The sequence below is a fragment of the Neofelis nebulosa genome, chromosome 3 (genome assembly GCF_028018385.1).
Source record: "Neofelis nebulosa isolate mNeoNeb1 chromosome 3, mNeoNeb1.pri, whole genome shotgun sequence".
Classification (NCBI taxonomy): Eukaryota; Metazoa; Chordata; class Mammalia; order Carnivora; family Felidae; genus Neofelis; species Neofelis nebulosa.
This window is the reverse complement of record NC_080784.1, coordinates 143,095,214-143,112,984: the sequence shown is the minus strand read 5'-3', so window position 1 is coordinate 143,112,984 and position 17,771 is coordinate 143,095,214. Positions and strand designations below refer to the sequence as shown.

Sequence of the window (17,771 nt, the reverse complement as noted above, 5' to 3'; positions counted from 1 at the left end):
CATCTGTCACCTGCCATCCTCTACTCTGGGTGTGAATTGAGTTTTTCATCCCTGCAGGCCCTCTAGTATCAGCATTCATGGACATGGTTATTTTCAGGAGCCACAGCCCCTCAGCTAAGAGTTCACACCGTACCCTTACCTCTCCCAAGACACCTTTTCCTGCTGCTATCACACAATACCCCAAAATTATCTCCCCTTCTGCTGCTCCTGTTCTCCCTCACCTGTAAATCTCTACAGGTGATTTACTCGACCTGGCACAGAGATACTAACCAGCTACAGGAGTTTTCTTTAGATAGGACCTCATCTCTAGTAATGGAAAGTACAGTCCTTTCTTCTGTTCAGTGCTTCCAACTCAAATCATTTGTCTTATACTTCTCATAGGAAAATAACTTCAGGAAGTTTTCACACTCTGGGTCAGATCATTTCTTGAGATTTGGGGTTCTTTTTAAATGTTATTTTCCCCATCCTTTGGTCGTCCTTTTGTTTTGATTCATACTGGACTCATTGGACATCATGATTGTAGTTACTCTTATTAAAGCCACAGTTCACTCATGTCATGCCATATATGGCTGGCCTTCTACATGCTAATCTTTAATCCTCCATGGATTTAATATTAAATGTAGCCACCAGGACATGGTTTATGGTTCTGTCGAGTCATGAAAGGTGTCCTTGTAAGAGCGCCTTGGTGGCTCAGTTGGTTAAACAACTGACTCTTGATCTCTGCTCAGCTCATGATCTCATGGTTCCTGAGTTTGAGTCCCATATCTGGCTCTGTGCTGACAGCGCAGAGCCTGCTTGGGATTCTGTCTCTCCCTCTCTCTGCACCTCCCCTGCTCACACACTCTTTCTCTCTCTCTCAAAATAAATACATAAACTTAAAACAAATAAAAGGTGTCCCCATAAGGAAAAGCAAACAGTATGAAGCAGATGCACTATAACCGCATGCTGCTGTCAAGTTGAGAGAAGTTTAAAGGCCAGTTGTTTTGAGCCATGGGCTGGGGCCCTGACTCTGGTCCAGGTGGCATTTTCAGGTATGAAGAGACTATGTCAAAGAGAATGGAACTATAACAACAACAACAACAACAACAACAACAACAGTGGAATGAACTGTCATACGGTTTTAATTGGCAAATGTGTCTAAATTCTACGTTGCTATGAATATGTACATTTTTCTTACATTCAAATGACTGTGCAGCTCTTACTTAGAGGTGTCTCTGGGACAACTCACATATAGGATACTATGTGGGAGATCTCCATGCCCTAACTTGGATGTTTTATGTATGATTGCCTGCCTAGGAATCCAGACAGACAGTGTGCTCTCTGCAAGGCTTCAGATAATAAGAATCTATATCCGAGAAGATGGCCGTCTTGTCATTGAATTCAAGACCCATGCCAAATTCAGAGGTAATACCAGTGCAGTTTTTCCAATTTTTTATTAAGAAACATTACAAACACAGACAAAAGGTAAAGGAATAGAACAATGAAAAACCAAGTCAACAATTGTTAACATTTTGCTATGTGTGTATGCACCCATAGCCATATTTATGTACCACATTTGAAAACAAGCTGCAGACTTCTTGTCAAGTTACTCTAGATACTTTAGAAGCCTCTCCTGAGAACAAAGACATTCTCTTACACATCACAAGAGTATCACTACATCAAGATATTTAAGATTGATCCAATAATAGCTAGTCTATATTCATATTTCCTTTCTTGTCCTACAAGTGTCTTTTCCATTTGTTTTTATATTGTTTTGTATTTATTTTATATCTGTTTATATAAAGGGAAAGTGGATCCAATCAATATCCACATACATTCTAGTTGTTATATTTTTTCAGTCTCTCAATCTACAAGTCTCTCTACTTTTATTTATTCATGACAATGGATGACTACAGTTTGAAGGAGTAGAAGTATCCTGCTGAATAACCTTTATGATGTTTAAAATTGTTTCCTTCCACCAAGGACTTGAGTGGCTTTAAGTGTAGTTTTTTAAAATCTGAGTTTGATATTTCTATTTATAAACTACCAGGACCTTTCTGCCTCTAAGAAACATGTATTTTGGAGTTGAAAGCTAAGTTTATTTGACATACATTGTCCCATAAAGACCCCTATTATTATGAATATACTTGGCACCATTTCTACAAGGTACATTTGTGTTGTTTATAAATATATATGACTATAATGACCATCATGAGTAGGATGATAGACTGGGGTGAGATGCCATGCTGTCCAGCCAGAGTGAAATACATTCTAAAGAGTTAGAAGGTAGGTATAACTGTCATTGTTTGATAAAAGTATATTCATTCAGTACTAAGGCTTTAGTAGAGGATTCACCTCAAGTACTATAAAACTCACAAATAAGTATGTGTGTCTCCCCTTGAAATAGGACAGTTTGTGATGGAGCATCACACCCTCCCTGATGTGAAATCATTCATACTGACTCCAGACCATCTAGGAGGAATTGAATTTGACCTGCAGCTACTATGGAGTGCTCAGACTTTTGATTCTCCATATCAACTCTGGAGAGCCACAAGCTCTTATAACAGGTGAATACAGGATGGGGGTGTTCAAGGGTAGATCTAAAAATGGTCTCAGTCTCTTTCAGGAGCTTGGGAAATAGGGCTTCCCCCCACACCAAAGGTTGGATTTCTATTATAAGGTGGAAGGAATAGAAATAACCCTCCAACATGGGCCACCTGGGTGGCTCAGTTGGTTAAGTGTCTGACTTCAGCTCAGGTCATGATCTCACAGTTTATGAATTTGAACCCCTCATTGGGCTCTGTGCTGACAGCTCAGAGCCTGGAGCCTGCTTCAGATTCTGTGTCTCCCTCTCTCTCTGCCCCTTCCCCACTTGCACTCTGTCCCTCTCTCTCTCTCTCAAAAATAAACAAACATTAAAAAATTTTTTTAAGAAATAACCCTCCAAAAATAGAAAGAAACAAATTAAGTCAGATCAGCTTCTGCTATAAACCAGGAAGTGGTTACCCTTATTACAAGGACAAGACCAAGAAGGCTGCATATAATTTCTACTCACATCCTATAGCTAGAATTTTATTACATGACACATCTGCCTGCAAGGGAAGCTGGGAAATTAAAATCATAGTGTAATAAAGAAATTTAAGTCACCACAACCCGTTCAAAATCCAGGATCTCTGACTATCAGGTCTAGATGTCACCCTTATGTCCAGTGTTGTATAAAATAAATAATAAGATTTATCTCTCTCCCACACCCAAGATAGAGGTGGAATAGGAATTGGTTAAATACAGCAAAATATCTTTTGTAAAGGGGAAGAATAGGAGAAACATAATTAAAACTATTATAAAAAACTATCCATAAAAAAGATAATGAGGCAACTGGGAGTCTGTCGTGAATATTATTATCCGTATTTTATAGATCATGAAATTAAGATCTATAAACAAGATGAAATTCTTGTTCCATCTTTATAGTTAAGAAGTGGCAGATTATCTTAAGAATCATTTTCAAAAAGATGTCATTAATTGTGAAATTTTGGTCTTCTATCAGGTATTTTTTTAAATAATGATTCCTTTGAAATCAATATATAATAATCTTCAAAGGCTGTGCTTTCCCCAAGCTCATGAGATTATGCACACACTTTGTCCTAATTTATAGACATGGAAACTGTTCTCTTTAAATCCTCTGCTAACTCCCCACTGCCTACTGGATGAAGTCCAAATTCTTTATTCAGAGCCCACACCCTCCCTTTTGCCTCATCTCAAACCCAACCTCCCAACCACATTAAATATCTCATCAACCCCTGAACCCACCAACCCAACTACACCTCCATACCCTTGTAATTCCCTCTGCCCTTCCTACTCTTTCCCTCTTGCAGACCTTGAACTCTTCTGAGCCCCAGCTCAAATACTCTCAAATACTGACCCCTCTGTGACATCTTTGCCGACTCTCCATCCAGTGCTAGAAGATCCTCCTCCCATTCCCTCTTTGTTCCATTTTCTACCATAACACAGTTCATTATATTAAATGCTCTAAGTAGAATCCTATTTTCCACTAGCTGGTGAGCTCCCCAAGGGTAAAGGCATACCTGATTGATCTTGAATCCCCAGAGCTACAGGTTTTACCACATGGTAGGTCCTGAATAAACATCCTTTAAGAGTTTAAGTTTGAGGTAAGGATACAAAAATATTTGGATAAATGGCAAAGCATGGAACACCATCCAGCATTCTGCGCAATGTGCACTGTAAGAGGTAAGGAACACTGAGACTGTAGCGGTTCAGGGAGGGTTAGGGAGCCGTACAAATCTTCCTGGAGGAGGGTCACAGCTCGTGCTCCATGTTGCAATATGAGTAATGTCTAATTTTTTGAAAGGAGAGGAGAGGAACTTTAGAATTAAAGACCTGCATCTAGGGCTGTGTTTGGTATATACACAGGGATGGTGAGGAAACAGACCTAAATCATATTTAGGGATGGGAAAAGTAGGACTGTGGGTTTGGGAGGCCATGAAATCCTGCATTCATTTGTTCAACAAATATTTATTGAGCATTTGCTGTGTTTTGCAGAAGGTTCTAGCCACTTGGATACATCAGTGAACAATTTAAAGATCCTTGTACACAGCACTTACAGTAAAGTAAAAAGACATAAAAATGTCGATAAATAAGTATAGTAGAGCATGTCAGAAGGTGGGGAGTGCTATGGAAAAATAAAAGATTTAGAGCAGGGTAAGGGGAATCAGGATAGGGAAGGGGACATTGTAATTTTAATTAAGATCTTCAAAGTAGTCCTCATCAAGAATGTACGCTTGAACAAATACATGAAGGAGATGAGGGAATTCGCTATGCAGATTATCAGGGAAAGAAGTTCCTGTTAGAGTTCCTGAATTGACAGCATTTCTAGCATCTTGGGGAATAGCAAGGAGGCTGGTGTGGCTGGACTGGAGTGAGCAAGGAGAAGGATGATAGGCAGTAAGGTCAAAAATGTAAGGGGATGGGGTAGGGCCACCATGTGGAGCCTTGTAGACCAGTGCATGGATTTTGACTTTTACCCCAGTGCATTGGGAGCCACAGCAGGGTTTGAGCAAAGGGGCAACATGATCTGTCCTGTTTGAAAGCAAGGGTCAGGCATGGTCAGTTCTGCCTAAGCATTTCTATTAGTTATGGGTTACTATTCACACTATACATGTCAATTTTCATGTAATTCAAATATGGTGTATAAAGTCTAAGCTTGGAGGAAGATAGGGATCACGTAGGAAAACTGCAGACACATAGACTGTCAGACAGGAAGGGGCTTAGAAACCAAGCCCTGTAAGTTTGTGTGGCATGTGAAAAGTCATACAGTCATACAGAGGCAATGCCAAGCCAGGTTTAGACTGTCTCACAGTTTGTAGCTTGTGCCATTCCACTACAATGACCCAGGATGTGTCACAAAACTTCTGTTTATTTATTTCTTTGCTATCAGTTTATGAATAAATAGATGAATACACAAGAAATGGTCAAAAAACAAACACAGCAAACGCGAGAACTGTCACAGATCGCTCACAGTAGTTAGAATTAAGACTCCTAGCCCTGCACTCTTCATTCAGGGGCTGGCAGCCTCCCAAGACTCCTTGAAGAATCTTCCTGAAGTCTCTGGCTGCCTGGCTGTCTTCCAGACAACCTGCCAGGGCTGGGGCTGCTACTCCATGACAAGTGAAGGAAATGAAGTAGGTGAGGGTACAAACGCTCCATGGTCTTGGTGTCATAACCTTCAGAATTCTGTGATCCACCACATATAGGGAAAATGGCAGCCCTCGGTCTCTTGTGGGAAGAGAGATTTTTCTTCAGCTCCACAAAGGGCTGAGCCTCTAGAGTTTGGGAGAGGAACCTGGAAACAGTGCTGCGTTAACGGGGGCGGGGGCATTCTCTGGAGAAGGGTGTCCTTTAACCCTGAGGCATTTACCACCACTTCTGTCAGAGCAGCAGCTGCCGTGTTCACATCTTAATAAGTAGCATCTTTAGCAGTTGAGCATGTGTTGAACAGGGTGTCCGTTAACTAGAAGTGCCAAACAGAAATTGTCAAACAAGTTTCGTGGAAATCTGAAGGAAGTGGCCGGTTCTGTTTCATCTTCACTGGGCCTTTTAGGTTTTTACAAACAATACGCCTTTCTCAGCTTTTCTCAGGAAAAGGACTTGAATAGGATAAAGGAAAATAGCTCTATTTAACACCTCTGGATAATACCCTGATGGTTAAAACAATCCATGATGGATTTCTGAAAATTGTGTTTGCAGGCTCGTAAAGGTTGTGGATGCCGGGCACAAATGCCATCTGAAAAGTCAGTGTGTTTCTGGGTAAGTAAATAATCGATAAAATGTCCCCTCTAACCACAGTCTCCTCTGTGTGTTTCCAGGAAGGACTACTCGGGGGAGTACACCATCCACCTGATTCCATGCACTGTGCAGCCCACACAGCCATGGATTGATCCAGGGGAGAAGCCTTTGGCCTGCACTGCACATGCCCCAGAAAGGTAGGGAAATGCAGGAGATCTTCACTGTTTGTAAATCCACCTCCTCGCTAAAATGTATTTGTATTTGCAAAGTCCGTTCTCACGGTGCCTTCACGGTCATTCATGGACATGCAGAGTGGCAAATTGTTGAGTCGCTGGACACGCACATTCCCGGCTCAGGTCAAGCAAGGCCTTCTTGTTGCAGCTTTTGTACTAGAAACAAGTATCCTTCCCATGGCTACATAGTGCCACGGTTTTCAAATTTGTGTGCTTTTTCTTGGTGATTTCACGGTTTATAATGGCTCCCAAGCGTAGTACTGAAGTGCTATGTGGTGTTTCTAAGTACAGGTAGGCTGTGATGTGCCTCGGGGAAAGTCAGATAGGCTTCACTGGGCATAGGTTTGTCAGTTCCACGTTAACAAATGAACAACATATTAAGTAAGGTATTCTAAGCAGAAACATGCATAAAACAGTGTTTGGTATTGGTCGGTCAATCAAAATGTTGTGACCAGAGGCTGCAGGGACTCTACGCTCTATTTCCCCTAAGAGCAGTGATTCAGTATTCACTAATTCAGTGTTCACTGTGACTTTATAGAACATACTTACCACAAATAACAAGAATCAACTATACATCAGCCTGTACTCACCTCAGACCTGAGACTGTCTGCATTGTGCCATGTATTCATTCATTCAACCAGTATTAACTCGGCTTTTATCATGTGCTTGGCTCTGGTCCAGCCTGGAGATTATAGCAGAGGACTAAAAGTAACCTCTGCTCTCAGACAGTGGATAGTCGAGTGCCATTTTCCCAGGAGCAGAGCAAAGTGAAGAGAAAACATTTCTGAGAGATGATGCTGAAGACAGGATCTGACATTATCATAAAGAGAAGATAACTTGGAATGTGACATGCAGATTAAGAAACTGAGAATTGGGCATTGGATTTGGTGATTCAGAAGTCGTTGATGATCTTGACAAAGGGCAGGGTCAGTGGAGTGAGGGGTTAAAGTCTGGTTGGAGTGGGCTTAAGAGATGGCGACGAGAAAGTAGAGACAACAGGGGTAAACTGTGTCTAAGGTGTTTTATTATAAAGGACATCAGCAGAAAGGGACAGTAGCTAGAAACAAAGTCAAAGGAGGTCTTATTTGTGTTTTAGAGTAGAAAATATTTCAGGATATTTGTATTCTGGTGAAAGTAACCCAGTTGGTCTATTAGGTGAAATTCAATGTTGCAGCAGAACAAGGGAAAATCTGCAGAGCCAAACCCTTGAATAGGGTGGGGATAGGTCCGGGATGAGAGGGGAAGGGCTGACCTTTGCTAAAAGCACAGAATGTTTATTCACAGAGAGAGGAAGGCATGCAGGTGTGTGTGGATATAGGCGAGGGGAAAATTGGTAGAATGGGAGGGCAGGGATGAAAAAGTAGAATCTGATTAAATCCATTTTCTCCATAAAATGAGAAACCAAGCATGGGATGGAAGTGAGGAACACTGAGGTTTGAGAAGAGAGGAGGAAGTGAGGCAGCCATCTTAGAGAGTGGGAAAGTGTGCTGTCTGTACAGATGGCAGCAGATCAGGCTGTGCTGAGAGCCTGTTGAGTGATTGTTAAATTGCCATATTATTGACAATAAGATAAACTGCATATTTATGGTACATCCAACTGATAAATTTTTACAACACCCATGAAACCATCAGAACTAAGATAGTGAATATATCCATTTCCTTCGAAGTTTCTTCATGCCCCTTGGTCATCCCTCCCACCCCAGCCCAGCCCACCCCTTTGTCCAGGCATCCACTGATCTGCTTTCTGTCACTACAGATTAGTTTGCATTTTCTAGAAATTTATATAAATGGCATCATACAGTATGCATTCTTCTTCTCTGGCTTTTTTCACACAGTGCGATTATTTTTATGCATTCCTGTTGTGTATTATCAGTAGTTTGTTCCTGTAATTGCCGAATTGTAGTCCATGGTGTGGATATACTACAATTTGTTTATCAGCTCATCAGTTGGTGGGCATTTGGGGTGTTTCCAGTTGATGGCTATGATAAATAAAGCTGCTATGAATGTATATACACAGACCTTTACATGGACATATGCTTTCAGTTTTCTTGTGTAAATACTTAGGAATGGAATGGCTGGATCATATGGGGAATATATGCTTAACTTTTTTTTGGAATTTTTAAAAAATGTTTATTTATTTTTGAGAAAGAAAGCATAAGTGGGGGAGGGGCAGAGAGCGAGGGAGACACAAATTCTGAAGCAGGCTCCAGGCTCCAAGATGTCAGCACAGAGCCTGATGTGGGGTTTGAATCCACCAACTGTGAGATCATGACCTGAGCCAAAGTCAGCGGCTTAACCGACTGAGCCACCCAGGTGCCCCTGCTTGCTTAACTTTTTAAGAAACTGCCAAACTGTTTTCTGAAGTGTTTGTAATATGTAACATTGTGTGTACGTCTCTACCATGAGTGTGTCAGTGTTCCAGTTTCTCAGTATGCTGGGAAAAGTGGTCAGGGAGGTTCTATGTGACTGGAGAATGAATGAACAGGAGTAGTAGCAGGGGTGAGCTGGGAAGTTAGGAGGTGGTAGTTAGAGAGTGAGGTGCTGGAAAATGAGATTCTTGGAGGTGGTGCATAGTAGGACCATGAAGCATAGATGGCTGTGGTTGGGGGGGAGAACAAGCTCTTTGAGGTAAAGATATTAAGGAACTGAGGGGTTAAGGCATTGGATGATTCATCCATGTGGATGTTGAAATCATCAAGATTAATGGTAGGAACACCACAGTCAGCTAAATGGGGGAGGGAAAGTGACCAGGAAAATAGTGGTTGGCTGAAATAAGGAAGAACGAGGGCAAATAATCCGGTAAGATATACTGGAGATTTCTATTCATGTATTAAAATTTTTAAATTATGGATATTATCTTATTTATTTATTTATTCATTTATTTAATGTTTATTTATTTTTGAGAGAAAGAGCACAAGTGGGGGAGGGGCACAGAGGAGGTGGGGGACAGAGGACCTGAGGCAGGTTCTGCACTGACAGTGGCAAGGCTGATGGGGGGCTCGAACTCATGAACCGTGAAATCATGACCTGTGTCGAAGTCAGACACTTAACCAACTGAGCTGCCCAGGTGCCCAAATAGGAATATTATTTTAGATAGTCAGAAGATCATATATAGTACACATATAATACCTAAAGAAACAGAATATTACCTAATATGAATTGCAATTACAATAAATGAGTATCTCTTAGGCTGTGCTACTCATGATAAAATGAGTACTAACAACTACCGGTGATATGAAAGATCATGTATGGAGTGCAGACTATGCGGGAGACTCTGTACTAGGCTCTGAAGAGTTAATTCTTACCACAGTGGCCCCCCAGAAAATTGGCACTGTTCTTTCCATTTTATAACCAGTGAAAGTTGGAGTAAAGAAAAAAAAGAAATAGAACATTACCAGTACCTTGTATTTTTTTTTAAGTTTATTTATTTATTTTGAGAGAGAGAGAGAGAGAGAGAGAGAGTGCGAGCATGAGTGGGGGAGGGGCAGACAGAAAGCGAGACAGAGGATCTTAAGCAGGTTCTACGCTGTGAGCATGGAGCCCAACTTGGGCCTCAAAGCCACGAAACATGAGATCATGGCCTGAGCCAAAACTAATAGTTGGATGCTCAACTGACTGAACCCCCCAGGTGCCCCACCAGTACCTTTTAAATACCCTTAGTGCCCTTTCCACTTGCTCTCTCTTCCACCTTTTGGCCAAGATAACCACTAGACTGAAGTCTGTATTTATCATTCCTTGTTTTGGTTTATGCTTTACCTCCTTTTTACTTCTGCATGGTTTTGCATGTGTTTTTTTTTGAGCGATATAAAAATGTCATACTGCACAAATTCTCTCTGCAACTTTTCTTTTTTGCTCAGTGAATCATTTCCTGATTCATAAGTATATCAACATTTGTGTTGATTCATGTAGCTGTAGTGTGGTTTTCACTGCCTTAAGGTATTCATTGTGGGAATATTCCACAATTTATTTGACCATTCTATTTGACTTACAATTCCATATTCTATTAGGAGGAATACTCTATTTGTCTCTGAGTGTACATGTGTAAGAAGAGTTTCTCCAGGGTAGGTCCTGGATTTTTTTTTTTTTTTTGTAAGAGGAGAGAGGTTTGAAAATGGCAAAAGGGAGCAAAGAAAGTACCAACCCATTTCCATCCGCTGGTGTGTGTGGGTGTGGGAGGACGTAGAGGGAAGAGTGTTGTTGAGTCAGTATTCTAAGTCTTCAGAGTTTGAAATCTTTGCCTTGCATCAGGGAGATCGTTACTTGTGGGGTCCTCGTTATTCCCAGGGTGACTTTCCATAGGGCCTGACCTGGCTTTTGATCACCTCTGTGGCTCCATACGGATGCAGTAGAACCATAACACAACAAATAATCAAGACTGACTCAGGGAATTCAGACCTAATTCAAAAGAATTGTGTCTCACGTGATGCCTGTTTTTGTGAGGTCTGTAATACCTTCTAACCTTATAAATCCTCATCATCTTCATCATCTCAAATCCATCATTTGTTCAATTTAATCAGTCAATATTTATTGAGTGTCTTAGGTGTCAGGTGACATCAAAGCTGTTGAAGCAGGGTCAGCCCCGGCTTGTGTGGGTTGCCTCCACACTCCAAGTTCCTCCTATACCCCAACCCTCTCAAATCTACCCACTGGAGCACTTTCCATTAAAAGTAAGGCATGGTCAGATGGACTCTCTTGGAAGCATAAAGCATTGAAATTATCAGTCATGCATCATTCTTTAACAAATGTATGTGTCAGAAGCTTGGCTTTCATTGAAAATATGACAACGAGCAGATAGATATGGGCTGTGACACTAGTGGAACCTGTAATGGGTGAGGTGGACTTTGATCAGATGTACATTTAAAGTCACATTTAAATAAAATATCAAACCATGATAAGTACTTGGAAAGAAAAGTGCACAGTGTGATGAGAACAAATGATAAGGGGTCTGACCAAGCCTGGAAGGGAGGAGAAAGAGCGTGAGCTTCCTAGAGACAGGGGTGTTTGAGTTGAGATCTGGAGGATAACTAGGAGTTAATTCAGCAAAGAAAGGCAGACAGAGGAGGAGTGTTCCAGCAGAATGTGCAGCAAGATCAAAGTCAGGAAACTTTAAATGCATTATCACTAATCTCAGGTGGACCCTTAGGGCTTCCCAGCAGGAAACAACGGTCCCCTAACCAATGGCTTCACTCTCCCGTTCTTCTCAACTACTTTACTCCTTCTCCTGCCCACTCAGATGGCTGTATCTCCCCGGTCCTCACCCTCAGCTGATTATTTTGTGTCCTATTCCATGGAGGAAACAGAAGAAACCAGAAGAGAACTCACCCAAGCTCCTACTGTCCTATCTGCTGACCTCCTGCATCTACACACGCACACCCGTCGGAATGCAGGAACAGCCCTGGCTCCTGCTCACAGCCAGCGGCTCCACTTGTGCACTGGAACCCAAATCCTCTCTACTTTATAAAGAGGATCTTATAAAGGAGCAGTTCTCTCTATGAATCATTCCAATCAGCATTGAAAACATAACTTTTCCCATCTCTAAAAAAGAAAAGTCCCTTCTTGACCCCGTTTCACCCTCCCCACCCATTTTTCTCCTTCCTTGTACGTTAAGCTGTCCCTTAAAAGTTGCCTAGATTCACAGTTTCCGGTTTGTCACCTTCCTTATCTCTGGAGCCTACTGCAGTGAGGCTTCTGCCCTCATCCCTTAACCCAGCTTGATCTTATCAAGGTCACCAGTGACTGTGTTTTACTAGGACCACGGGTTAAGTCTTATCTTGATTTTTGTGATGGCTTCACAACATTTAACAGTTGTTCAGTCTCCTCCTTGAGACGCTTTCTTCACTCAGCTGGACTGTCGTGCTCTGTAGGTTTTCCTTCTACCCCACTGGCTTTTCCTCACCATCTGCTCTGCTGGTTCCTTCTCTTTTCTATTGTTTTTGAATTTGAGTGCCCTAAGTGTCATGTCTGAACTGTCTCTTCTCTGTTTTCTTTTTTTTTTTTTTTTTCTTTCCAAGATTTTATTTTAATTCAAGTGAGTTAACATATAGTGTAGTATTGGTCTCAGGAGTAGAGTTCAGTGATTCATCACTTACATACAACCGAGTGCTTATCACAAGTGCCTTCCTTAATAACCCTCACCCATTTGGCCCATCCCCCACCTATTTCCCCTTCAGCAACCCTCAGTTTGTTTTCTATAGTTAAGAGTCTCTTAGAGTTTGCCTCTCTCTGTTTTTATCTTATTTTTCCTTCCCTTCCTCTATGTTCATCTATTATTCTTCTTAAATTCCACATATGAGTGAAATCGTATGTTCTCTGGCTTATTTTGCTTAGCATAATCCTCTCTAGCTCCATCCACATTGCTGCAAATGGCAAAATTTCATTCTTTTGATGGCTGTGTAATATTCCATCGTGCATATACATCTTCTTTATCCATTGATCAATCAGACATTTGGGCTTTTCCTATAATTTGGCTATTGTTGATAGTGCTGCTAAATACATTGGGGTGCATGTGCCCCTTGAAATCAGTAGTTTTGTATCCTTTGGCTAAATACCTCGTAGTGCAGTTGCTGAGTCATAGGGTAGTTCTATCTTTAACTTTCTGAGGAATCACTATACTCCCCTTCTCGGTTTTCATGTGGTGGTTTCATTCATCATTCATTCTTAAGGTTTTAAATGCAAAGGAGCACCTTCAGCCCAGGGCTTACCTCTCAAATCCAGACTTGTGCATCAGATTGACTACTCAGCATCTCCACCTGGCTCTCTTACAGGCCTCCCAAGTTGAACATGCCTGTTGCTGAATCCCTTATCTTTCTCCACCAAATCTAGTCCTCCCACAGTTTTCCCATCTCAGGTAAGGGTACCTCTAACCTCCTAGTTTTCCGCTCACTGAGGCTTTCCATGACCTCCACATTTAAAAGTTCCAGCTGAACTTCTTCCTAGCATTCCTTTTCTCTGCCTAGTGTTTCTCTTCATCACCTGCTTCCTTCTACTGTACTATATGTTTTTGAACTTACTTTATTAACTGTCTTCCTATTGGAATGTAATGTCCCCGAGGGCATATATTTTTCTACCTTGTTCACAGATGGATTCCCGTTACTAGAACAATGTCTATCTTATAATAAAAGCACAGTGAATATTTGTTGAACAGTGAGTCCCGAGGCAGTGGAAATTTGGAGTAGAGAACACATCAAGAGACCTAAAGAAAGCCAGTCTGGCTGGAGGAGCCCTTACCTGCCAAAGGCTGAGAAGAAAAGAGCAGATTTAAAAGACCAAGAAAGAAGGCCAGGGAGGTTAAAGTAAGGAGTGAGGCAAGAGAGTATTGTCTAGAAATGTCTTAAAGAGTGGGACAAAGGATAAATAAGTTTGGATCTAATTGAAAAAGTCAAAGTCTCAGAGTTTGAAGATCTGGGACAGAGAAGTCTAAGCAGAGCACCATGGCAGTGAGTCCTTTAGCAATCAAAGAGCAACCTTGGAGACCTTCAGAATGAAAGCTCCAGGAAAAGCAGAGAGTACAAAAGAGTTCTAAAGATGAATTAGATTATTTCTGCTCAAAAGAGCAGATTAACCTCATAATGACCCAAACTAATAAAGTTCCTCTACGACACACATCTCTTTATTCAGTGATTATTTAGCACCTGCAACAAAGCTCTGTTCACAAACCTAAGAAGGGTAGGAAGGGAGGGCAGCTCGAAGTTTACAAAGTTGACCCTGCTCTCAAGGAGCTCTTGTTTCTCCCACATTTAGATTCCTGATCCCCATTGCATTCCAGCAGACCAACCGCCCTGTACCAGTTGTGTACTCGCTCAATACTGAATTTCAGCTCTGCAATAATGAGAAGGTATTCCTAATGGATCCCAATACATCTGATATGTCACTGGCAGAAATGGATTATAAAGGGGCCTTCTCAAAAGGTAAGTTGTTTCCTTCACCTACAAAAAGAGACTCTGATCAGACTTCAGATGCTTTAGGACAGGTCTCTGCTCATTGGCTTCCAGGCAACTCTCCCGTGAAGATTCCCCTGGGCTTGGTTTTAGGGCAGCCAAGGTTTAACCAAGGAACAGACCCACATCCTTCTTTCATGTTGTTTCAAAATAAGATTACATATGTGGTGCTATAATGATTGGCAGGGTGGTAGAATTGTGGAAAACACTGGTCTGAGTGGTAAGAAGACTGGAATTCCCAGCCTGATTCTAACACACTGTCTTGACTTTGGGTAAGTCTCTCTATCTCTCAATTACTCAGAGAAAGTACATAGCATGACCCCTACTACGTACCAGCCTCAAGGTGTAAATGTCTACGTCCTCTCCATCATGCTTTCTCTACTGGAAATGATTCCTGTGCTCCCTCCTCACCTCAAATGTGGTTTTCTTGATGTTTCAAAAGGCTGGCTCCTTCTTCTCTTCTCTACTTAAATATGAACCTCCTCAAAGAGGCCTTCCCTGACCACACCTGACAACTGAGCGTAGGCTTCCATAGTTTTCACTTTCATGGAACATTATTCATTTTTGATAGTACTTCTCACAATTTTTAATATTCTATAATACATATCACATATTTCTTTACTTATTTGTTGCCTATTTCTTCCACTAGACTTTGAGTTCCATGATAATAGAGGTTGTGATCAAATATCAAATGTGCACACCATACCATCAGTGCATAGGTGCTCAATAAACATTGATTGATTGAATAAAAGAATTAGTCAATTATCTGCCTTTCTTCTCTCAATTACCCCTTCTGCCTTTTTCTTACTTTTAATCTTCTCCTCATATCTGAGTTTTTTCTCTCACCCTATAAACACGCTCAAGTTCTGCCTGTAAGGGAAAAAAAAGCATCCCTCAACCCTAACTCCCCTTCAAAGTTAAGGCTGTTTTCTCCTTTTCTTTTCTCTGAGAAACTTCTTCAAAGAGTGAACACTCACTGTCTCTATGGCCCTTCTTCTCTGTCCATCTGTTGCAAGCTGGGTTTGTCCTACCACAGCTCAGACATCTCTTTTGTCAATGACACCAAATTAGTGGGTTTTCACACTTTTCCCTGTCGGGTTTCCTTTGCACCACCCTCACCTGACATCATCTTGATTCTCTGACCACTTCTCACTCTCCCGCCCTGGGTCTTCATCCTCTGCCATATCCATGTTGCTGTCCCCACATCCCATGCTTGGTTCCTTCTGGCATCACTCCAGTGCTACCTCTGACCATCCCTATGGCTGGGCCCATCGCTTTGCTCTGAACTTCCTATCTACTACTTCACAGCCATTCCTTAAGAGTTGACCTTCTCCCTGATCTCTCCTGAACTTCATTTCCACATTTCCACATGGGGCTCTGGAACTACCAAAGTGCTTCAAATGAATGTCTTTCAGATGCCTGGAAGTGTCTAGAACTGGACTTATCTTCCTCCAGACATATTCCTGCCACATCCACTGCCACAGTGATTGCATCATACTCCAGGTGCCCAGGGCCAAAACCTCAAGATTGTCCTCCGGTCTATCATTAAGATCAGTGGAATCTGACTCCAAGACATTTCTTGAGTTTATCCCCTTGATTCACAGCTATATTATAGATACCTATCTCTCACAGAGCCCCCTTCCCAATCTCTGTGACTCTAGGCCCTTTGTCTTTCCTCCATTCTCCATGTTTCTGAAGCCCCAGTGTGTTGATATTACACCCATGCTTAAAATCTTTCAGTGTTCCCTGTTTCTTACACACCAAAGTCCAGCCTCCCCAGCATCCTTAGCCTATCATCCCAGGAGTGTCTCCTGCTAGAGCCTGTGAACAGCCTCCTCTCTAGTCACACTGACCTACTCAGTGCCACATAGCAAATGCTCTGGACAAGCATTTGGAGTCAGACTGATTTGTGCTCAATTTCTTATCCCCCCTCCCCCGCCCCTGTCACAGATACAAAATCTTGGACACCGTATTTAAAATGTGGATAATAACTGGACCTATTTCTTGGGCTCTTGGGAGGAATAAATAAGATAGTATAGATAAAGAATGTGGTGCCATAGCAGGCACTAAGGAGACAGGAACTTTACTAGGACTCATGCCCTTCCAGCATTCAGTATTTTGTGCACGGACTTTCTTTTGCCTCAAACGCTCTCCCCAGTCTCCTACTTCAAATGTGCTGTCTGGCAAATGCCTACTCATGTTTTAGTATACTCATGTTTGTTTCCTCTTTAAATCTTCCTACACCTCTCCCCAGGCAGATTTCTGTGCTCGGCTATATGCTCACGTAACATTATGTTCCTTCCTTTATTGTGGTTCATAACAGTACAGTATTGTGGTGGCTAATAACGTGGGTTTTAGAACCAAAATACCTTCACTTTGAATCCTACCATCACCACTTACTAGCTTTGTGACCTTCAGCAAGTCCCTTAACCACTCAGTGCTGCAACTTTCTCATCTCTAAAGTTGTGAGCACTACGTGAGTTCTCATATGTGAAGAACTTAGTACAAGACCTAGCAAATCGTGTGAGTCTGATAAATGTTAGCTACTTTTAGCAATTGGTTAGGGTTTATTTGTCCTCTCACTTGTATCTCATTCACCTTTGTTTCCCCTGTGCCTAACAGTCCTTGATACACTTTACATGCTTACTTAATGTTTGTTGAATGAAAGAAGCTGTAAATGAATGAATATTTCAGGGGCACTTGGAAACATAGAGCTCTTCATAGAGATGTACTTTTGACTCTGAGGGAGTGTGTTAAATCCTTTCCACCCTTGGCATTTCTTTCTCTTTACTCTTAAAGTCTGACCTAATTAATGTCTCTCAAATCTTTCCAGGGCAAATCCTTTATGGCCGAGTACTTTGGAATCCAGAACAAAACCTTAATTCTGCTTACAAACTCCAGCTGGAAAAAGTCTATCTTTGTACCGGCAAGGATGGCTATGTGCCTTTCTTCGATCCCACGGGGACAATCTATAATGAGGGGCCGCAGTATGGATGCATTCAGCCCAACAAACACCTAAAACACAGATTTCTGCTGCTGGTATGCTAACTATTTGTGTTCAACAGCTGACACTCAAGTTGATTTCCTCAGCTATGAATTCTGCCTAAGCAGATAGAACCCCACTCTCGATGGTATTCTCTCTATACATATTATTGTTGTTTCTCTCTGATCAGCTAAATGCTAGTACATATTACCAAATGTGATGGTTATGGTGGGTAACAAGACAGGCTGTTATTAATGTCACAAGAAAAGGAAAGTCAAGGCCAGTGTTTCTCAAAGTACAGACCAGAGACTTCTGAATATCCCTGATTCTCTTTCAGGG

At 41.7% G+C, this 17,771-nt stretch overlaps 1 protein-coding gene across 1 annotated transcript in view; it reads left to right on the top strand.

Moving 5' to 3' along the window:
• Positions 1–17,771, top strand: part of FRAS1 (Fraser extracellular matrix complex subunit 1) — a 426,196-nt gene that overhangs the window by 402,236 nt on the left and 6,189 nt on the right. Inside the window, exons 68-72 of the mRNA XM_058722162.1 lie at positions 1,297–1,404; positions 2,387–2,546; positions 6,360–6,476; positions 14,253–14,419; positions 17,283–17,488. Of these exons, the coding sequence (XP_058578145.1) occupies positions 1,297–1,404; positions 2,387–2,546; positions 6,360–6,476; positions 14,253–14,419; positions 17,283–17,488 (758 nt within the window). The remainder of the gene's footprint in view (positions 1–1,296; positions 1,405–2,386; positions 2,547–6,359; positions 6,477–14,252; positions 14,420–17,282; positions 17,489–17,771) is intronic.